At 43.4% G+C, this 24,617-nt stretch overlaps 1 protein-coding gene across 2 annotated transcripts in view; it reads right to left on the bottom strand.

Moving 5' to 3' along the window:
• Nucleotides 1-24,617, bottom strand: part of homer1b (homer scaffold protein 1b) — a 117,647-nt gene that overhangs the window by 16,559 nt on the left and 76,471 nt on the right. For both annotated transcript variants that reach the window (XM_024003226.2, XM_024003225.3), the window contains 2 exons: nucleotides 8,931-9,087; nucleotides 8,552-8,662 (listed from right to left, as the gene is read on the bottom strand). In XM_024003226.2, coding sequence (XP_023858994.1) covers nucleotides 8,552-8,662; nucleotides 8,931-9,087 — 268 coding nt within the window. The remainder of the gene's footprint in view (nucleotides 1-8,551; nucleotides 8,663-8,930; nucleotides 9,088-24,617) is intronic.

The raw sequence follows: 24,617 nt of genomic DNA, 5'->3' as shown, positions 1-24,617 counted from the left end.
TATAATTTTTTTTAATAACGTTCCCAAGGTAAACTGACTATTTCTCAGGCCCAGATCGTAAAATATGCATATAATTTAAAGATTAGGATAGAAAACACTCCAAAGTTTCCAAAACTGTCAAAATATTGTCTGTGAGTATAACAAAACTGATTTTGCAGGCGAAAACCTGAGGAAATCCAACCCGGAAGTGCATATTTTTTTTATCCCCGTTTCATTGTCTGCCCCTCTTTCATTTAAAGGGGTATCAACCAGATTCATTTTTCAATGGCTTCCTCATGCTGTGAGCAGGCTTTAGACACAGTTTCAGGCTTTTATTTTGAAAAATGAGCGAGATTTTTCAAAACTAGTCAGGTGTCCTCTGATTAGTTCCTGCGCGCGAGAGGGGTAGCTCTCCATTTTCTTTTTCTCTCTTATTGAATAGGTTACGGTCCGGTTGAAATATTATCGATTATGTATGTTAAAAACAACCTGAGGATTGATTATAAAAAACGTTTGACATGTACTACAAACATTACGGATACTTTTTGGAATTTTCGTCTACCTTTCAGGAACGGAACGAGGTTGTGGTTTTCTGAACATAACGCGCAACCCAAATGGCGATTTTTTTGTTGTTATAAAACTAATATTTATCGAACAAAAATAACATTTATTGTGTAACTGGGAGTCTCGTGAGTGCAAACATCCGAAGATTATCAAAGGTAAGCGATTAATTTTATTGCTTTTCTGACTTTCATGACCAAGCTAATTTGAGGCTAGCTGTTCTAGCATTGATTGATACACTCACAAACGCTTGGATTGCTTTCGCTGTAAAGCATATTTTCAAAATCTGACACGATAGGTGGATTAACAACAAGCTAAACTGTGATTTGGTATATTTCACTTGTTATTCCATGATTATAAATATGTTTAGTATTCTTTTTGAATTTGGCGCTCTGCAATTCAGCGGTTGTTTAGGAAAATGACCCCGTAATCGGGATCTGTGCGCCAAGACAGCCATCTCTGCAGCACTCCACCAATCAGGCCTTCATGGTGGAGTGGCAACGCAGGAGTGGCTTCGGGACAAGTCTCTGAATGTCCTTAAATGGCCCAGCAAGAGCCCAGTCTTGAACCCGATCGAACATCTCTGGAGAGACCTGAAAATAGCATTTCTAAAAACCTGTATTTGCTTTGTCATTATGGGGTATTCTCTGTAGATTGATGAGGGGAAAAAACAATTGAATACATTTTAGAATAAGGCTGTCATGTAACAAAATGTGAAAAAAGTCAAGGGGTCTGAATACTTTCCAAATGCACTGTATATAACCCCTGCTCAGGTAACTATTCCCATTCCCACTAGTTCCACACGTTACAGCCTTATTCTAAAATGGATTAAATAAATAAAAGATCCTCATCAATCTACACACAATACCGCATAATGACAAAGCGAAAACAGGTTTTTAGAAATGTTTGTATATTTATAAAAAAACTAAAAGGAAATACCTTATTTACATAAGTATTCAGACACTTTGCTATGAGACTCGAAATTGAGCTCAGGTGCATCCTGCTTCCATTGAACATCCTTGAGATGTTTCTACAACTAGATTGGAGTCCACCTGTGGAAAATTCAATTGATTGGACATGATTTGGGAAGGCACACAACTGTCTATATAAGGTCCCACAGTTGACAGTGCATGTCAGAGCAAAAACCAAGCCATGAGGTCGAAAGAATTGTCCTTAGAGCGCCGAGACAGGATTGTGTCAAGACACAGATCTGGGAAAGGGTACCAAAACATTTCTGCAGCACTGAAGCTCCCCAAGATCACAGTGGCCTCCATCATTCTTAAATGGAAGAAGTTTGGAACCACCAAGACCCTTCCTAGAGATGGCTACCTATCCAAACTGAGCAATCGGGGGAGAAGGGCCTTTGTCAGGGAGGTGACCAAGAACCCGATGGTCACTGTGACGGAGCTCCAGAGTTTATTCTGTGGAGATGGGAGAACTCATTTTTTATTAATTTGTAAAAATGCCTAAAATCATAATTCCACTTTGACAATATGGGGTAAATCTCAATGTAATAAATGTTTCATTCAGGCTGTAACACAACAAAATGTTAGTTTTGCTTGTAAGCAGGAATCAGAAGGATAGAATTATGGTCAGAATTGATAAATGGAAGGAGGACTTTGTATGCATTTTTGTGTGTGGAGTAAAGGTGATCTAGAGTTCTGTCTCCTGTAGCTGCACAGGTGACATGCTGGTGAAAATGAGTTAAAACAGATTTCAGTTTCCCTGCCTTAAAATCCCCGGCCACTAGGAGCGCCGCCTCTGGATGAGCGTTTTCTTGTTTGCTGATGACCCTATACAGCTCGTTGAGTGTGGTCTTAGCGCCAGCATCGGTTTGTGGTGGTAAATAGACAGCTACGAAAAACACAGAAAACTGTCTTGGTAAATAGCATGGTCTACAGCTTATCATGAGGTATTCTAACTCAGGCGAGTAGAACCTTGAGAGTTCCTTAAAATTAGAGATCGCACACCAGCTGTTGTCAACAAAGACACCCACACCTCCCCCTTGAGCTTACACAAGGCTGCAGTTCGATCCTGCTGATGCATAGAAAAACCAGCTAGATGTAGATTATCCATGTCCTTGTTCAGGCAGGACGCCGAGAAACATAAGATATTACAGGTCTTCAGCTCCCGTTGATAGGATAGTCTCGAATAGAGCTCGTCCAGTTTGTTCTCCAGTAGTGGTACGTTCACCAATAGAACGTAGGGTAGAGCTGGATAATTTATTAGTCAACGTAGTTTCATCAAAGTGCCCGCATGTTGGCCTCTTACGCCGTCTCTTCCTTTTCCGAGTCTCTGGAATTAGGGCCTGGTCCGGGTGAGAAGTATTTCCTGCGCCGCCGACTCATTTAAGGAGAAATCTTCATCCAAATCGCTGTTCTCATATCCAGAAGCCTTTTTCGGTCACAGGAAACGATGGCGGAAACATTATGTACAAAAACACACAAAATAGCAGAGTTGGTCAGGTGCTGTGTCGTATAATTATGAACAGATTTTTAAAAATGTATTCCCCACTTGCTTTTCTTCATGATATTATTACTCTAATTTCTCGTCTATCAGCTGCATGCATGACCCTGAATTAGCTCTAGAATTTGTATTATCTATTTTTTTCTCTCTGGCAGACAAACAAGCTCCCTTTAAACTCCTTAGAGTAAAAAAAATTACAAATACTTGGTTCTCTACAGACCTTTCAGATCTTGTTATGATGAAATCAGGCCTGGGCCAAAGCTAGAAAATATTACTCTGTAGTAGATTGGCAGTTTTTCATGCAATTTAGAAACAGATGCACTTCTTCGGTCAAGAAAGCTAAATCTAGCTACTTTCTAAGTTCTCTGACTCTGCTGGTGAACCGTTTAAATAATGGAAAACAGTTAATACACTGATGCGTGGAAATTCCTCTCCTTTCCTGCCTAAGCAAGTTGTCAGACTCTGGCATCATTACTGAGAAAATTAGATTAGTGAAGCTTTTAATTAACATTTTATCTCTGCAGTATTTTTATTTGAAATAAATGGTGGAACTGACCCTGGTCAGCCAGACAACTGCCTGCCCCTCTCCCAGCCTTTAGCTGGCTCGATGGAAGTTCCGTTAACTTCTAGTGAATCTTTGCTTTAATTTCAACAGCTTTCTACTTCTGATGTGCTCGATGCCTTGTGCAAGATTGATGTAAAATAAATTCACTGGGGCTGATTTGCTTGAGCCATTGCTTCAGCTTTCTGCTCCTCTGATTGCAGAATCTTTAACACATTTTTAACCTTACAATTACTTCTGGTACCATCCCCAGGGACTGAAAAGCGGCCCATATACTCCCCCTTCACAAAGGTGGTGACCCGTATGACCTAAATAATTATCGCCCCATTTTCAAAAACTCTCTTGCTGTCACGCCCTGACCTTAGAGATCCTTTTCATGTTTCTATTTTGGTTTGGTCAGGGCTGTGAGTTGGGGTGGGAATTCTATGTTTTGTGTTTCTAGGATTTTCTATTTCTATGTTTTGGCCGGGTATGGTTCTCAATCGGGGACAGCTGTCTATCGTTGTCTCTGACTGAGAACCATACTTAGGTAGCTCTTTTTTCCACCTGTGTTTGTGGGAAGTTGACTTTTGTTTAGGGCACATAGCCTGTAGCTTCACGGTTTGTTTTTGTAGAGTTTGTTGTTTTGTTCGGCGTCATTTTTATTCAATAAAGAAAATGTACGCTCACCAAGCTGCAACTTGGTCCAGTTCCTTCAACAGCCGTAACACTTGCCTAGAAACAATAATATAATCCTTGTTAAACACCCAACTTAGATCCTTTTTAACTATGGAATGTGTTCTAAATGTACACCAGTCAGGTTTCAGACCAGGTCATAGCACCATCTCTGCTACTTCTTTGGTCTTAAATTATGTACTTAATTGTTTGGATAAAAATTAACATTGTGCAGCCCTTTTTATTGACCTGTCTAAAGCTTTTGACACTGTGGATCACTCAGTAAATATTCCGAAGCTTTCATCAATTGTCCTGCACCAGGCAGGCTGTGTGTAGCTGGTTTGAAAATTATTTATTCATTTGAGTCAATTGGAGGTGTACCTGTGGATGTATTTCAAGGCCTACCTTCAAACTCAGTGCCTCTTTGCTCGACATCATGAGAAAATCAAAAGAAATCAGCCAAGACCTCAACAAAAAGTTTGTAGACCTCGACTAGTCTGGTTCATCCTCCACAAGTCTGGTTCATCTGTACAAACAATAATATGCAAGTATAAATACCATGGGACCACGCATCCGTCATACCGCTCAGGAAGGAGACGCATTCTGTCTCCTAGAGATTAACATACTTTGGTGCGAAAAGTGCAAATCAATCCCAGAACAACAGCAAAAGACTTTGTGAAGATGATGGAGGAAACAGGTACAAAAGTATCTATATCCACAGTAAAACGAGTCCTATCTTGACATAACCTGAAAGGCCGCTCTGCAAGGAAGAAGCCACTGCTCCAAAACCGCCATAAAAAAGCAAGACTACGGTTTGCAACTGCACATGGGGACAAAGATCATACTTTTTGGAGAAATGTCCTTTGGTCTGATGAAACAAAAATAGAAAAAGGGGAGGCTTGCAAGCCGAAGAACACCATCCCAACCGCGAAGCACGGGGGTGGCAAGATCATTTTGTGGGGGTGCTTTGCTGCAGGAGGGACTGGTGCACTTCACAAAATAGATGGCATCATGAGGCAAGAAAATTATGAGGATATATTGAAGCAACATCTCAAGACACCAGTCAGGAAGTTAAAGCTTTGTCGCAAATGGGTCTTCCAAATGGACAATGACCCCCAAGCATACTTCCAAAGTTGTCGACAACAAAGGCAATGTATTGGAGTGGCCATCACAAAGCCCTGACCTCAATCCTATAGAACATTTGTGGGCAGAACTGAAAAATGTGTGTGAGCAAGGAGGCCTACAAACCTGACTCAGTTACACCAGCTCTGTCAGGAGGAATGGGCCAAAATTCACCCAACTTATTGTGGGAAGCTTGTGGAAGTCTAACCGAAACGTTTGACCCAAGTTAAACAGTTTAAAGGCAATCCTACCAAATACTAATTGAGTGAAAAATAATAATAATAACACAAGAGGAATGAAATACACAAGAATGAACCTACTGTGCCATCAGAAAGTATTCACACCCCTTTACTTTTCCCACATTGTGTTGTGTTACAGACTGAATTTAAAATAGAAGAAATTTAGATTTTGTGTCACACATCCACACACAATACCCTATAATGTCAAAGTAATAATGTTGAAAAAAAAAATATTAAAATGTCAATTCAACCCCTTTGTTTTGGCACACCTAAATACGTTCAGGAGTAAAAATGTGCTCACGAAATCGCATAATAAGTTGCATGGATGTATTCCGTGTTCAAATATAGTGGTTAACATGATTTTTGAATTATGTTAACCACTATTACTCCCCTCTGTACCCCACACATACTGTGAAGTCCTTCAATCGAGTAGTGAATTTCAAGCAGAGATTCAACCACAATGACCAGGGAGGTTTTTCAATGCCTGGCAACGATTGGTAGATGTGTGTAACAAAAACAAAAAAACAAAAAAAAGCAGACGCTGAATATTCCTTTGAGCATGGTGAAGTTATTAATTAGGCTTTGGATGGGTATCAAGTCACCCAGTCACTACAGAGATACAGTTGTCCTTCCTAACTCAATTGTCGGAGAGGAAGGGAACTGCTCAGAGTTTTAACCAGTAGAGTTCAATTGTTTTGATATGAGAAAACTAAGGATAGAGGTAGTTACTCCACAACACTCAATACAATACTAAGGTAGTTACTCCACAATATTAACCTTAATGACAGAGTGAAAAGAAGGAAGCCTGTACAGAATACACATATTCCAAAACATGCATCCTGTTTGCAACAAGGCACTTAAGTAATACTGCAAAACATGTGAAAAAGAAATATACTTTTTGTCCTGAATACAAAGCATTATGTTTGGGGCAAATCCAACTCATCACTGATTACCACTCTTCATATTTTCAAGCATGGTGGTGGCTGCATCATGTTATGGTTATGCTTGTCATTGGCAAGGACTAGGGAGTTTTTTCGGATAAAAAGAAACGGAATACAGATATAAGCACAGGCAAAATCCTAGAGAAAAACCTGGTTCAGTCTGCTTTCCAACAGACACTAGGAGACACATTCACCTTTCAGCAGAACAATTCAGCAGAACAATAATCTAAAACACAAGGCCAAATCTACACTGGAGTTGCTTACCAAGACATAATTTAATGTTCCCGAGATTGCATAGTTACAGTTTTGACATAAATCGGCTTGAAAATATATGTCAAGTCTGGCTGTCTAGCAATTATCAAACAACGTGACAGAACTTGAATTATTTTAAAAAGAAAAATGGGCAAATATTGTACAATCGAGGTGTGCAAAGCTCTTAGAGACTTATCCCAGAAGACTCACAGCTGTTATTGCTGCCAAAGGTGCTTCTAAAAAGTATTGACTCAAGGGGTGTGAACACATACGTAAATGAGATATTTCTGTATTTCATGTTCAATACATTTGCAAACATTTCTAAAACACGTTTTTGTTTTGTCATTAAGGGGTATTGTGTGTAGATGGGTGAGAAAAACAATGAACTCAATCAATTTTGAATGTAAGACAACAAAATGTGGAATAAGTCAGGAGGTATTCATACTTTCTGAAGGCACTACAGGGAGTACCAGATTAATGTACAGGGGTACGAGGTATTTGAGGTAGATATGTACATAAAGGCAGGGTAAAGTGACTAGGCATCATGATAGATAATAATAGTAGTAAAATAAAGAACAGAGTAGCATCGGCAAATGATGAGTGTAAAAGCGTGTGTGTATGTGTGTTTGAGTGTATGTGTCTGTGTTGTGTCGGTATGTGTGTGTGTGTGTGCGTATCAATACAGTAACATGAGATCTGTATGTCAAATATTTACATTTATCATTTGAGTCATTTAGCAGATGCTCTTATCCAGAGTGACTTAGTCCATTCATCTTAAGGTCGCTAGGTTAGACAACCACATATCACAGTCAAATACACAGGATACGAACATTCCATTCCAGCTAAACAATAAATATATTGCATTTTGCAACAAAACCCATTTTAATACTAAAATTTATGAATAAACAAATTTGAGAACAGTCATATTTTACACACTGATGAAAGTACCCGTAAATATTTTCTGATGAAAAAACACAAATGTGAAAAATTGGTGAATATAGCATTGAACGTTTCCCTGCTTACAAATATCTGGGTATCTGGATTGTCGACAAGCTATCTTCCAAAAATCATATTGATGGGTTAGTTAAAAGTTAAGACTTAAAATGGGCTTCCTTTATAGGAATAGGGCATGCCTTTCATTAAATAGTAGAAAACAAATTGTTCAATCGACATTCCGGCTTTACACTATGGTGATATAGTCTATATGAATGCAGCTACCACTGTATTGAAGGCAATGGACCCAGTGTGTTATAGCGCACCAAGCTTTAATGCAGGCGATAGGTTCAGTACACATCACTGCATTCTGTATCAGAAAGTAGGTTGGCCATCTCCAGTCTCATAGATCAATGCCCTGCTCTCTTTTTGTTTATAAAGCCCTCTTGTTCAAACTTTCGCCTTACCTTACAGACATACGAGTCACCAGACCCGATCAGAGGGATGGCTAATGCTAGATGTCACAATGATCACTATAGGTAAATCTGCATTCAGTTTTTTTGCAACCTATGTATGGAATGATATGCAGAGCTCTCTGCACCTTGATGCTCTGGTGCCTCTAGGGCAGTTCAAGTTGTTAATTGAGGACCTCTTTGTTAGGGAATGTGTTTGCTTCTTAAATTGCTTGTAGTATTGTATGTTCTTATTATGTTTAATGTTTGAATGTTATAAATTGTGTTCATGCAGAGCTCCCTTGGAAAAGAAGCCTTGGTCCCAATGGGACTCCCTGCTAAAATAAAGATAAAATAAAATAGGTGTCTCCAAATATGTCACACACGTACCTCTTCTTTATCCTTCAGAGTGCTTTCCAGGTCCTCAATGGTCTGGTTTAGCTCCGTCTTCTGGGATTTGATCACAGTGGTCTGGGTGCTCTGGCACTCTAGCTCAGTCACCTAGACACACATGCACACACACACACACACACACACACACACACACACACACACACACACACACACACACAAAACACACACACACAACACACACACACACACACACACACACACACACACACACAACACACACAACACACACACACACACACACAGACAGACAAACTAAATCAGAAACAAGATGCACACATAAACTGAACAAATACCATTGATGCTCCACACACCATTCCCATCTCCCGTCTCTCTCCCATGTCTTCTGCCTCCTCACCCGTTTGTGTAGTCTCTCGGCCTCCTCCTGGTAGGCGGCCAGTTGTTGTTTCCACTGTTTGACGTTAGCTGTGGACTCCAGCAGAGCGGCTGTTAGCTTAGCATTGTTCCCCTTTAGAGCTGATAGCTCTGCCTCCCAGTGCTTATTGATGGAGGGGCTGGGAAAGAGGACACATTAACATGATTACTTTATAAGAACAGAACAAAAGGTAACATAATATGTGATGATCCGCTGTAATCAGGAGATGAGATCAGTCATGCTGAGAGGTCTCAGCAAGGTCTCTTTTACAGATGAGCCCTGTATCAAACATACACATCAAGTGTACACTGTACTGTACACTGAGTGTACAAACATTAAGAACACCATCCTAATATTGAGTTCACCCCCCCTCAACTCATTGGGGCATGTACTCTACTAGGCGTCAAAAGCGTTCCACAGGGATGCTGGCCCATGTTGACTCCAATGCTTCCCACAGTTGTGTCAAGTTAGCTGGATGTCCTTTAAGTGGTGGACCATTCTTGGTACACACGGGAAACTGTTTAGCATGAAAATCCCAGCAGCGTTGCCGTTCTTGACACAAACCAGTGCGACCTGGCACCTACTACCATGTCCCGTTCCATCAGAAGAAACACATTGTGTCCTGTTTGTCAGGTAGTTTTCAAACCAAATGCAGGCTGCCTGACTGAGGCCAATTTCAGACAGCCTACAAATTCATAATAAATGGTCAACAGTGTCGAAAGCCTTCAACAGGTCTATGAAAAGGACAGCACAATGCTGCCTTTTGTCCACGCAATTTACAGTCTCATTTATCACCAAAGAAGCAGCAGATATAATGCTGTGATATGGCCTGAAACCCGACTGGTGGACAGTTAGAATACATTTTGAAGCTAGAAAAGATCTAAGCTGAGTGTTGATCAAATATTATTTTTAATTGCTAGGCAAGATAGTTAATGTCAGAGGGGCCACCATCTTTGTGGAGAGGGAGCACATGGGCAGCCTTCCAGGCCTTAGGGATAGCACCCAAAATAATTGTCAGATTAAAAATATGTGTCAATGATTCCACAATTAGGGGAGCAGAAAGCTGCAGTAAGAAAGATTCTAGACTCTGACACAACTTGATAAAGCAGGGAGGGAGATTAATTTCCACGCTTCAGTGCATTAACTGTTTTCTAAAAACATATATATAACCGTAACATGCAACAATTTTAAGATTTTACTGAGTTACAGTTCATATAAGGACATCTGTGAATTTAAATCAATTCATTAGGCCCTAATCTGTGGATTTCACATGAGTGGGAATACAAATATGCATCTGTTTTAAAAAAAGTAGGAGCGTGGATCAGAAAACCAGTCAGTATCTGGTGTGACCCTCATTTGCCTCATGCGAGTTGATCAGGCTGTTGATTGTGGCCTGTGGAATGTTGTCCCACTCCTCTTCAATGGCTGTGCGAAGTTGCTGAATACTGACAGGAACTGGAACAAGCTGTTGTACACGTCTATCCAGTGCATCCCAAACATGCTCAATGGGTGACATGTCTGGTGAATATGCAGACCATGGAAGAACTGGGATAATTTCAGTTTCCAGGAATGTGGCCGTGCATTATCATGCTGAAACATAAGGTGATGTCAGCGGATGGATGGTACTACATTGGGCCTCATGATCTAATCACGGGATCTCTGTGCATTCATATTGTCATTGATAAAATGCTATTGTGTTCATTGTCCATGGCTTATGCCTGCCCATACCATAACCTCACCACCACGATGGGGCACTCTGTTCACAACTTTGAAATCAGCAAACCGCTCGCCCATACAACGTCATACATGTGGTCTGCGGTTGTGATGCCGGTTGGACGCACTGCCAAATTCTCTAAAATGACGTTGAAGGTGACTCATGGTAGAGAAATGAACATGCAATACTCTGGCAACAGCTCTGGTGGACATTCCTGCAGTCAGCTTTCTAATTGCACGCTCCCTCAAAACTTGAGACATCAGCGGCATTGTGTTGTGACAAAACTGCACATTTTAGAGTGGCCTTTTATTGTCCACAGCACAAGTTGCACCTGTGTAACGATCATTCTGTTTATTCAGCTTCTTGATATGCCACACCTGTCAGGTGGATGGATTATCTTGACAAAGGAGAAATGCTCACTAACAGGGATGTAAACAAATTTGTGCACAAAATTTGAGAGAAATAAGCTTTATGTGCGTATGGAACATTTATGGGATATTTTATTTCAGCTCATGAAACATGGAACTAACACTTTACATGTTGCGTCTATATTTTTGTTCAGTGTATTTCTCAATTGCCTGAAAAGCTGCCAATCAGCTACAATCCGTTCTTCTATTTTTGGCCAAGGCCTGATTTATCGTCATAACAAGATCTGAAAGTTCTATAGCGAATCGAGGATTTGTTCAAATTTTTACTGCAAGGCGTTTAACACTAGAACCGCTGGGACTCAAGGGACCCTCCTTCTTCCTGACCACAACATTCTAACAGTGTAATTCATTCATTTCATATATGCTAAGGCAAAAAAAAATATCACTCGGTTGTGTTTATGAAGGTTTTAGGTAACATGTATATAGCCTCGTTATTGTTATGTCATTTTCATGTGTTACTTTTTGATTTGATTAGATTTTTTTACGTAGAAAATATTTTCTTAACTCTATTTCTTGAACTGCATTGTTGGTTAAGGGCTTGTAAGTGGCACAGTGTTCTAAGGCACCGCATCTCAGTGCTCAGTACAGACCCTGGTTCAATTGCAGGCTGTATCACAACCGGACATGATTGGGAGTCCCATAGTGCGGTGCACAATTGGACCAGTGTCGTCCGGGTTAGGGTTTGTCCGGGGTAAGCAATCAATGTATATAATAATTTGTTCTTAACTGACTTGCCTAGTTGAATAAAAGTTAAATAAAGAAAAAAATATACAAAAATTTGGCACATGTGACCAATAAAATTTGATTTGACATTAGAATAGGTAAAAAAATATTTTAAATAACACAATAGCATTTTTATTAGTTTATGTTACCGTAAGCGATATGTAAAAACAAAACATTCAAGTGTTCAACAAATGTTTCATTGTGGAGTGCAGTAACAGGTTATTTTTATTACAAAAAAATAAAAAATACCCAGATGATAATCAGATGTTGAAAACATCAGTAGTCCAAACATCATTAAAAGTGCAAGTGGGTGGTTATGGCGTTGAACTGAGCGGATGTGGTTATAGTGCTCTCTTGATCATTTCGGCTAAACTTCTTTTTAATTATTTTAATCTCTTATTTGAAATCCTTGTAACACAAACAGCATTTTCTTGGACAATTTCAGGCGCATCTACATCCATTATGAATTGACTTAAACATGGTTCTCCTAAAACAAGAAGAACATCTCGTATCAACAACGTGGTTCAGGCTAGGCCAGTTAGCCCTAATTCAGCCAGCTCTACTAACCCAGTTAGCCCTGCATGCTCCTGACACCACGACTCCGACATGACTACCAACGATGTCGATGACTTAAACCAGAACCAGAACCAAGGGGCTTTGGAATCTCTGCCATTAGGGTGGACTTTTCCACCAAAGTCAAAGGTGTTCTAACAAGGATTAGTGAGGTTAAATGTGACCAAGGCTACTCGAGAGATGGCTTCCCGAGGCATTGGGGCCGGACAACGTTCCGGACCCCCTGTACTTTGAAAGAGCCCATCGGCTTCCGGCTCCTAGAGGCCCGAGAAACCACCCCTCTCCTCGAGTCCTTATCATGAAGTTTCTCAACTTTCAAAACAAAGTCAGTGATGTGGAAAGCCAGGGCTAAGGGCAAGGTGATGTACGGGGACCAAGAGTTAATGTTCTTCCCTGACCTTACCGCAGACCTGCACCAAAAAAAGAAAAGGCTATGACGGGGTCAAACGCCAGCTCATGTCCCTCAACATTGCCTATGGAATAGCCTTCCCAGCTAAACTATGTCTGACTTACAATGGACGGTCACACAAGTTTGAATCTCACTCTCAAGCCGAGGCGTTCATCCATGGCATACAACGTGAATCTTCTTCCTAGTCATGTTTCCGCTGTGAAGTTTACCACCACTCTGGAGTACGGAGAATTAACCCACCTTGGATTATGTGACTGTTGGCAAGCTAATGAACATTAGCTAATTTATTAGCTGCTACTGTAGTACTGTAGCTAGCATAACAGTCAAGTGAATAATATGGTGAGCTAGCCCACTCAAAGTTTCCTTATATTATTTGTAGCCTGTATGTGCTCATCAGTTAGCTCAGTTTTTTTTACATGACAGGCGAGATGGCTGTTCATTGAACGTTGATGTCATGTTTAAGTATATTTTTGTTATGCTGATAATTCTCTTCCATTGGATTACATAAAACACTGTAAAATGCCAGCAAAGATGTTTAGCTCCATGTCAACGGACTTGAAATGGCTAACGTTACCTCATTTATTTAGCCAGTGAGCCAGCCTTAAGATAGCGTGGCCTTATTCATTCATCCTGCACCACCGAGTAGCATCCGGACGACTTTATATGAAGACTTAAGTTTCGATCATATCCTTGGGCTAAAATAATTGACACTGACGTGCAAGCCTGACATCAACATTATGTGCAAAGGGACTTTGGGTAACGACGTAGCACATATTCAATGGTATCTCTTTTTCTCATGTAGCCTGTTTTTTGGGTTGATAAACTTTAAGCTATAAAAACAAAGAGAGTCGCACACTCTATGTAAAAACTCCCAGTAATTTATTAGGTAAACCACCAACGTCTCGGCATCAATGTGCCTTCTTCAGGGTAATGTCATGAATGCTTGAACCAGGTTATGTAGACAAAACAGTGCAATTAGTGCAACCAATGACAATAGAGGGGTGTGTTAAAATTATTAGGTTGATTACAATGAATTGAGTGGAACTGTTAAAAGACAATAGTTTACAGCATATTGAATATATTAGGCTATTGGTAGCATTAGCATAAGATTAGCATCAACATGCATTATTGTTTAATTACATTTCACATATATATTTAATTGTTTCTAATTTCATATTTTTTTTGTTACATTGAATCTTTTGGTTCAACCATAATGCATAATAAGCATCATTTTTTTTATTTACCTTTATTTAACTAGGCAAGTCATCAACAGGGGGAACATATTACGCAGATTAGCTGTATAAATCTTTTTAGGGATAGGGGGCAGCATTTTCACTTTTGGATGAATTGGTGCCCAAATTGAACGGCCTCCTACTCTGTCCCAGATGATAATATATGCATATTATTATTATTGGATAGAAAACACTCTGAAGTTTCTAAAACTGTTTGAATGATGTCTGTGAGTATAACAGAACTCATATGGCAGGCAAAAACCTGAGAAAAAATCCAAACAGGAAGTGAGAATTCTGAGACTGGTTGATGTTAAAGTCATCGCCTATTCAATTCCCTGTAATATATGGATCTCTTTGCACTTCCTACGCCTTCCACTAGATGTCAACAGTCTGTAGAACGCTGAATGAAGCCTCTAGTGTGATGTGGGGCCGGATGGGAGGTGTTTCAGTCATTGGTCTGGCAGATTGCCAGTTCTTGCTCACGCGCTTTCCTCATGATATCGCCTTGCGTGCCATTACTTATACAGACATGAAGGAATGCCCCGGTTGGAACATTATTGGATATATATGATAACAACATCCTGAAGATTGATTCTCTACTAAGTTTGACCAGTTTATTCGACTTGTAATATAACTTTTTGAAGTTTTTGTCCGAGGTTTGCCTGCATCAGCGCAAGCGTTTGGACACGTGTACTACACATGCTAGCAAAAGTAGCTAATTGGACATAAGTAATGGACATTATCGAACAAAACAATGATTTATTGTGGAACTAGGATTCCTGGCAGTGCATTCTGATGAACATAATCAAAGGTAAGGGAATATTTATGATGTAATTTCGTATTTCAGTTGACTCCAACATGGCGGAGAAAGGTTGTTAAATCTGAGCGCCGTCTCAGATTATTGCATGGTGTGCTTTTTACGTAAAGTTGTTTTTAAATCTGACACAGCGGTTGCATTAAGAACAAGTGTATCTTTAAATCTGTGTAAAACATGTATCTTTCATCAAAGTTTATGATGAGTATTTCTGTTATTTGACGTGGCTCTCTGCAATTACTCTGGATATTTTGGAGGCATTTCTGAACATGGCGCCAATGTAAACCGAGATTTGTGGATATAAATATGCACATTATCGAACAAAACATAAATGTATTGTGTAACATGATGTCCTATGAGTGTCATCTGATGAAGATCATCAAAGGTTAGTGATTAATTTTATCTCTATTTCTGCTTTTTGTGACTATTATCTTTTGCTGGGAAAATGGCTGTTTTTCTGTGGCTATGTACTGAGCTAACATAATTGTTTGGTGTGCTTTCCCCGTAAATCCTTTTTGAAATCAGACATGTTGGCTGGATTCACAACATGTGTAGCTTTAATTTGGTGTCTTTCATGTGTGATTTCATGAAAGATAGATTTTTATAGTAATATATTTGAATTTGGCACGCTACATTCTTTCTGGATTTTGGCCAAGTGGGACGCTACCATCCCACCTATCCCAGAGAAGTTAAGGATGGCTGCCCCTCTGGCCCTAGCATCAAAGCTGGACAGAAATATTTGGTCAACCCATCCTCTCTTTAGTTTATCATGGTCACTGGACCAGAGATGGGTCTCTTGGAGATTTTTTTTTTTTTTAACTTAAGATGAGCATACACTCGGCTACACTTGACCACATGGTTAATTCATTTTAAGTTCCAGCTGATAAAGCTAGTGGAGCCTAGAGTATGTGAATTAGGCATAGTCATAGTAATTAGAAATGAATGTTAGTACAATCACATGGCCAGTGGGCTGAAAGGTAATAAAATATAAATAAAATAAAAACAGCTAAAAACAACAAAATACCCAGAAGTAAACATTTGACCCTTATGCTGGCCTTTCCCCTGTTGGAAGCCTCCATCTTCCTCTCCTAGACTAGAGCAAGATACTACCATGTTAAACCGAACGTCATAAGAGCTCTATCCAGGGCGAACATAATCAAGTTTACACATAGGGAAGCGATTCTGGAAGGAACAACCGAGACGTGGACCCCGCTCCACCCTTACCGCCGACCCCGGACTGGGGACCCTCGCAGCGAGCCCCGGACAGGAGGGCAACTCTGGCTGCTCCGGACAGGAGGGCGACTCTGGCTGCTCCGGACAGGAGGGCGACTCTGGCTGCTCCGGACAGGAGGGCGACTCTGGCTGCTCGACAGGAGGGCGACTCTGGCTGCTCCGGACAGGAGGCGACTCTGGCTGCTCCGGACGACGGAGGGCGACTCTGGCTGCTACGGACTAGAGGCGTTGCTGGAGCTCCGACTAGAGGACGACGCTGGAGGCTCGGACTAAAGGCGTCGCTGGAGGCTCTGCATAACTACTCACTGAGCTTCGTGCCATGATCATCACGGGCTCGTCCATGGATCATCACTGGAGGCTTCGTGCCATGGATCATCACTGGAGGCTGTTCTCGTGCCATGGATAACCACTGGAGCTTCGTGCCATGTAACCACTGAGAGGCTTCGTGCCATGATTCATCACTGGAGGCTTCGTGCCATACTCCTTACTGGATGCTTCGTGCCATGGATCATCACTGGAGCTTTGTGCCATGGATCATCACTGGAGGCTTCGTGCCATGGATCATCACTGGAGCTTCTTACCATGGATCATTACTGGAGGCTTCTTGCCATGGATCATCACTGAGCTTCGTGCCATGGATCATCACTGGAGGCTTCGTGCCATGGATCATCACTGGAGGCTTCTTGCCATGGATCATCACTGGAGGCTTCTTGCCATGGATCATCACTGGAGGCTTCATTCTGGGAGAAGGCACATGACTCACCAGGCTGGGGAGACATGCAGGAGGGTTAGGGCTTAGCACAGGCACAGGACTTACAAGGCTGGGGAGACATGCAGGAGGCCTTGTCCTTAGCCGAGGCACCGGATGCACTGGACCGTGGAGGCGCACTGGAGGTCTCGAGCAACGAGCCTGCACAACCCGTCCTGGCTGGATGGTGACTTTGGCCCTGCACGTGCGGGGCGCAGGCACAGGACGCACTGGGCTGTACAGATGCACTGGAGACACAGTGCACAGAGCCATCGCAGTATATCCTGGGCCGTAGAGATGTACTTGAGGTCTGGATAGCAGGGCTGGCACAATCCCTCCTGGCTCGATGCCCACTCTAGCCCGGCCGATGCAAGGAGCTGCGTTGTAGCGCACCGGGCTATGAACATGTACTGGAGACACCATGCGCTCCACCGCATAACACGGTGCCTGACTAGTACGACGCTCCACCCGGTAAGCACGGGGAGTTGGCTCAGGTCTCCTACCTGACTCCGCCAATCCCCCCGTGTGCCTCCCCCCCCAAAATAATTTCTGGGGCTGCCTCTCGTGCACGTTTCCTTGAGCTAACTCCTCGTAGCGTCGCCGCTCCGCTTTGGCTGCCTCCAGCTCCTCTTTAGGACGGCGATACTCTCCCGGCTGTGCCCAGGGTCCCTTGTCGTCCAAGATTTCCTCCCATGTCCAGGAGTCCATCAATTGCTGCTCCTTCCTACCACGCTGCTTGGTCCTTTGGTGGTGGGTAATTCTGTAACGACATTCGTCTTCGTCGGATGAGGAGGAAGGATCGGACCAAAACGCAGCGTAGTAAGTGTTCATTTTAATTTAATAAATAAACTGAACACTGAAACAACAACAACAAAAAACAAAGAGAGTGAACGAAACGAAACAGTCCTGTAAGGTGCAGCAACACAAAACAGAAAACAACTACCCACAAACACAGGTGGGAAAAGGCTACCTAAGTATGGTTCTCAATCAGAGACAACATAGAACACAACATAGAATGCCCACCCCAACTCACTGACCAACCAAAATAGAGACATAAAAAGGATCTCTAAGGTCAGGGCGTGACAGTTCTCTAATGTATCTTATGCAATATGCATATTGAAAGGATCATAAAAAAATATTATTTTAAAGAGGAATACGTTCCTCTCCCCAACCCTCCTTGTGACTAACCCCATCCACTTGGGATGACATGTTAAAAAAAAAAAAAAGGAAAACATATCCAATTGAAAAATCAGTATAATTCAACAAATATATAAATGTAACCGTCGATGGAACATCCTAACAAGGCAGAACACAGAAATATTACTGGCAAACGCTTGGTAATTAATACCGGTCCAACCTGCGGTCCTGTGCCAGCAGCCACTAAGCATAAAAGCGGACCAACCAGTCAAATAGTAAAGAATAATACACGTGGTCCTTTGGTAATACAAACTTGCAGGCATTAAACATGCCCACGGTATACTGGTAGGGTATCCTATTTATACCCTGATGAAGACAGCTTGGCTGTCGAAACGTTGGTAATTACATTTTTGCATCTGAGCTCCTAGAGTGTGCGGCTCTCCTTTATTTTTAAGGGTTTCCTATTAAGGCATGGAAATATAAAGTTCAGTGGCTAGTCTTAGGTAGCGACTAGACTAATTAGTACTGCGCCATCTAGGCTGTCCAGCCGCAGCTAGATGGTAAAAGCTAATTTTGCCATGTCAATAAAATACTATATTGTCCTTGTGAAAACATGCCACCATATACATACCATCCTTGTTTATAACGTTAAGTTACTGGATGAATAATTGTCCTTTTTGGCAGGGTGGAGGCACGTCTCTCATCAAGAGATGAGTTCACTAGTTAGGTGGTCCTTAGTCGAGTTAGAATGCCTAGTGTATTAGGGCCAGGGGCAAAGTATGGGCCTACAGAGGCTAGCTAGTCATATACCGTCTGTCCTGTGGATGGATGTAGGTGCACGACGATGTATTCTTTGGCCCTGGTTGGGTCCACGAATGTCCTCTGCTCGCCGGAGGGAGTAGTGATCTTTAGCACTGCTGGGTAGAGAATGCCGAACTTGGACTCCCGGCAGCGATCTAGGAGTCCCCTCACCTCATTGAAGGCTGACCTCTTTGTGGGTGATGGGAGCCGTTCGTGATGCCTTTAAGAAAGACACCATCCTTCTCCTGAAAGTAGTGGAATTTGACTATGATGGTTCTGGGCGACTCCCCATTCTTCGGTGCGGACTGTAGGCTTCTGTCCGCACGGACAAGGGTGTGGACGTAATCGAGGCCTAGGATTTCCTGTAGCCGGTTAGATATGAACAGGCTAGGCCGCAATCCGCCTACGGTCTTGAGTCCCTCTCTCATGCCGAAAAGCTGTCTGTTCTCGAGGTCCTTGACCTTGGAAGAAAGTTTGACAGCATCTGATGATAGCATCTGGTGACTTGCTTTTCCATTGTCAACATTTTGTAGGAGTAAGTATTTGCGCCACCCTCTAGGCTATAAAGGCATGTGTCCTGTTTTGCCAAATCTTCTGTAATGGAGTTGATCTTTGTGTTGACCTCGTTGGCGAGAGTTGCTATTTGTGCGGATAGGTCAGTGGATAGTGACTCCACCTTAGCCAGCACAGTCTGTTCATACTTAATGATAACCGGCATTACCTTAGCTAGGTCGGGGGGTCAGAGTCCATGTCAGTGTCCGGTGAGCCCGAGGCTTTAGCAGAGGCCTGCTCTTTTGTGACTCGTGGCCGTTGTTGTTTCAACATTTTACGATGAAAAGGGCAAAAATGTCAGGAAAAATTGCCAAATTAGTGAATTGGGTTTGATTCCTAATTAAAGGTTACAAAATTAATATGGTAGGTGAGGTGTTGGTGAAGTATTAATAGTAAATAGTTCGCCCTAAATAGGAGCACCGAGATAACACGTATTCACATGTTGCTGCTCAAATCAAATCAAATCAAATTTTATTAGTCACATACACATGGTTAGCAGATGTTAATGCGAGTGTAGCGAAATGCTTGTGCTTCTAGTTCCGACAATGCAGTAAATAACCACAAGTAATTAACTAAAATTCACAACTCCTACCTTATACACACACACAAGTGTAAAGGGATAAGAATATGTACATAAAGATATATGAATGAGTGGTGGTACAGAACGGCATGGCAAGATGCAGTAGATGGTATGGAGTACGGTATATACATATGAGATGAGAACTGTAGGGTATGTAAACTAAAGTGGCATAGTTTAAAGTGGCTAGTGTACATGTATTACATAAAGATGGCAAGATGCAGTAGATGATATAGAGTACAGTATATACATATGAGATGGGTAATGTAGGGTATGTAAACATTATATTAGTGGCATTGTTTAAAGTGGCTAGTGGTACATTTTTACATAATTTCCATCAATTCCCATTTTTAAAGTGGCTGGAGTTGAGTCAGTATGTTGGCAGCGGCCGCTAAATGTTAGTGGTGGCTGTTTAACAGTCTGATGGCCTTGAGATAGAAGCTGTTTTTCAGTTCTCGGTCCCTGCTTTGATGCACCTGTACTGACCTCGCCTTCTGGATGATAGCGGGGTGAACAGGCAGTGGCTTGGTTGGTTGTTGTCCTTGATGATCTTTATGGCTTCCTGTGACATCGGGTGGTGTAGTGTGTCTGGAGGGCAGGTAGTTTGCCCCCGGTGGTGCGTTCTGCAGACCTCACTACCCTCTGGAGAGCCTTACGGTTGTGGGCGGAGCAGTTGCCGTACAAGGTGGTGATACAGCCCGACAGGATGCTCTCGATTGTGCATCTGTAGAAGTTTGTGAGTGCTTTTGGTGACAAGCCGAATTTCTTCAGCCTCCTGAGGTTGAAGAGGCGCTGCTGCGCCTTCTTCACCACACTGTCTGTGTGGGAGGACCATTTTGGTTTGTCTGTGATGTGTACACTGAGTAACTGAAACCTTTCCACCTTCTCCACTGCTGTCCCGTCGATGTGGATAGGGGGGTGCTCCCTCTACTGTTTCCTGAAGTCCATGATCATCTCCTTTGTTTTGTTGACATTGAGTGAGAGGTTGTTTTCCTGAACCAAACTCTGAGTGCCCTCACCCCATCCCTGTAGGCTGTTTCGTCATTGTTGGTAATCAAGCCCACTACTTTTGTATTGTCTGCAACATGATGGTTGAGTTGGAGGCGTGCATGGCCACACAGTCATGGGTGAACAGGGAGTACAGGAGGTGGCTGAGCATGCACCCTTGTGGGGCCCCAGTGTTGAGCATCAGCGAGGTGGAGATGTTGTTTCCAACCTTCACCACCTGGGGGTGGCCCATCAGGAAGTTCAGGACCCAATTGCACAGGGCGGAGTTCAGACCCAAGTCGGAGTTCAGGTCTCAAGTCTAATGATGAGCTTGGAGGGACCTACAGTGTTGAATGCTGAGCTATAGTCAATGAACAACATTCTTACATAGCTATTCCTCTTGTCCAGATGGGATAGGGCAGTGTGCAGTGTGATGGCGATTGCATCGTCTGTGGACTTATTGGGGCGGTAAGCAAATTGAAGTGGGTCTAGGGTGACAGGTAAGGTGGAGGTGTTATGATCCTTGACTAGTCTCTCAAAGCACTTCATGATGACAGAAGTAAATGCTACGGTGCGATAGTCATTTAGTTCAGTTACCTTTGCCTTCTTGGGTACAATAAGCCACAGGCCTTACCAGGCTGGGGAGACACACTGGAGGCCTGGTACGTGGAACCGGAACAGGTCTCACCGGACTGGGGAGATGCACTGGAAGCCTGGTGCGTGGAGCAGGCACCGGATACACTGGGCTGTGGAGGCGCACTGGGGGTCTCGAGCGTAGAGCTGGCACAACCTGTCCTGGCTGGATGCTTACTTTCGCCCGGCAAATGCGGGGCACTGGCACAGGACGCACTGGGCTGTGAAGGCACACCGGAGACACAGTGCGCAGAGCCGGCGCAGGATATCCTGGGCCGAAGAGACGCACCGGAGACCAGGAGCGCTGAGCCGGCACAATCCGTCCTGGCTGAATGCCCACACTAGCATGGCAAATGCGGGGAGCTCGCACAGAGCGCACCGGGCTGTGAATGCGCACTGGAGACACAGTGCGCACCACCGCATAACACGGTGCCTGACCGGTCACTCTCTCCCCACGGTAAGCACGGGGAGTTGGCTCAGGTCTAAACCCTGACTCCGCCAATCTCCGGGGGGGGGGGGGGGGGGGGGGGGGGGGGCAACACGGGGAGATTGGCGGAGTCAGGGTTTAGACCTGAGCCAACTCCCGTGCTTACCGTGGGGAGAGAGTGACCGGTCAGGCACCGTGTTATCGGTGGTGGCACTGTGTCTCCAGTGCGCATCACAGCCCGGTGCGCTCTGTGCGAGCTCCCCGCATTTGCCATGCTAGTGTGGGCATTCAGCAGGACGGATTGTGCCGGCTCAGCGTCCTGGTCTCCGGTGCGTCTCTTCGGCCCAGGATATCCTGCGCCGGCTCTGCGCACTGTGTCTCCGGTGTGCCTTCACAGCCCAGTGCGTCCTGTGCCAGTGCCCCGCATTTGCCGGCGAAAGTAAGCATCCAGCCAGGACAGGTTGTGCCATCTACGCTCGAGACCCCCAGTGCGCTCCACAGCCCAGTGTATCCGGTGCCTGCTCCACGCACCAGGCTTCCAGTGCATCTCCCCAGTCCGGTGAGACCTGTTCCGGTTCCACGTACCAGGCCTCCAGTGTGTCTCCCCAGCCTGGTAAGGCCTGTGGTTATTGTACCCAAGAAGGCAAAGGTAACTGAACTAAATGACTATCGCACCGTAGCATTTACTTCTGTCATCATGAAGTGCTTTGAGAGACTAGTCAAGGATCATAACACCTCCACCTTACCTGTCACCCTAGACCACTTCAATTTGCTTACCGCCCCAATAAGTCCACAGACGATGCAATCGCCATCACACTGCACACTGCCCTATCCCATCTGGACAAGAGGAATAGCTATGTAAGAATGTTGTTCATTGACTATAGCTCAGCATTCAACACTGTAGGTCCCTCCAAGCTCATCATTAGACTTGAGACCTGAACTCCGACTTGGGTCTGAACTCCGCCCTGTGCAATTGGGTCCTGAACTTCCTGATGGGCCACCCCCAGGTGGTGAAGGTTGGAAACAACATCTCCACCTCGCTGATGCTCAACACTGGGGCCCCACAAGGGTGCATGCTCAGCCACCTCCTGTACTCCCTGTTCACCCATGACTGTGTGGCCATGCACGCCTCCAACTACACCATCATGTTGCAGACAATACAAAAGTAGTGGGCTTGATTACCAACAATGACGAAACAGCCTACAGGGATGGGGTGAGGGCACTCAGAGTTTGGTTCAGGAAAACAACCTCTCACTCAATGTCAACAAAACAAAGGAGATGATCATGGACTTCAGGAACAGTAGAGGGAGCACCCCCCTATCCACATCGACGGGACAGCAGTGGAGAAGGTGGAAAGGTTTCAGTTACTCAGTGTACACATCACAGACAAACCAAAATGGTCCTCCCACACAGACAGTGTGGTGAAGAAGGCGCAGCAGCGCCTCTTCAACCTCAGGAGGCTGAAGAAATTCGGCTTGTCACCAAAAGCACTCACAAACTTCTACAGATGCACAATCGAGAGCATCCTTGTCGGGCTGTATCACCACCTTGTACGGCAACTGCTCCGCCCACAACCGTAAGGCTCTCCAGAGGGTAGTGAGGTCTGCAGAACGCACCACCGGGGGCAAACTACTGCCCTCCAGGACACCTACACCACCCGATGTCACAGGAAGGCCATAAAGATCATCAAGGACAAAACAACCACCAAGCCACTGCCTGTTCACCCGCTATCATCCAGAAGGCGAGGTAGTACAGGTGCATCAAAGCAGGGACCGAGAGACTGAAAACAGCTTCTATCTCAGGCCATCAGACTGTTAAACAGCCACCACTAACATTTTAGCGGCCGCTGCCAACATACTGACTCAACTCCAGCCACTTTAAAAATGGGAATTGATGGAAATTATGTAAAAATGTACCACTAGCCACTTTAAACAATGCCACTTAATATAATGTTTACATACCCTACATTACCCATCTCATATGTATATACTGTACTCTATATCATCTACTGCATCTTGCCATCTTTATGTAATACATGTACACTAGCCACTTTAAACTATGCCACTTTATGTTTACATACCCTACAGTTTCATCTCATATGTATATACCGTACTCCATACCATCTACTGCATCTTGCCATGCCGTTCTGTACCACCACTCATTCATATATCTTTATGTACATATTCTTTATCCCTTTACACTTGTGTGTGTGTATAAGGTAGTAGTTGTGGAATTGTTAGGTTAGATTACTTGTTGGTTTATTACTGCATTGTCGGAACTAGAAGCACAAGCATTTCGCTACACTCGCATTAACATCTGCTAACCATGTGTATGTGACTAATAAAATTTGATTTGATTTGATTTGAGCAGCAACATGTGAATACGTGTTATCTCGGTGCTCCTATTTAGGGCGAACTATTTACTATTAATACTTCACCAACACCTCACCTACCATATTAATTTGTAACCTTTAATTAGGAATCAAACCCAATTCACTAATTTGGCAATTTTTCCTGACATTTTTGCCCTTTTCATCGTAAAATGTTGAAACAACAACGGCCAGAGTCACAAAAGAGCAGGCCTCTGCTAAAGGCTCGGGCTCACCGGACACTGACATGGACTCTGACCCCCGACCTAGCTAAGGTAATGCCGTTTATCATTAAGTATGAACAGACTGTGCT

The sequence above is a fragment of the Salvelinus sp. IW2-2015 genome, linkage group LG15 (assembly GCF_002910315.2).
Source record: "Salvelinus sp. IW2-2015 linkage group LG15, ASM291031v2, whole genome shotgun sequence".
Lineage (NCBI taxonomy): Eukaryota > Metazoa > Chordata > Actinopteri > Salmoniformes > Salmonidae > Salvelinus > Salvelinus sp. IW2-2015.
Note: the sequence above shows the minus strand (reverse complement) of the source record. Positions and strands in the feature narration are given on the sequence as shown.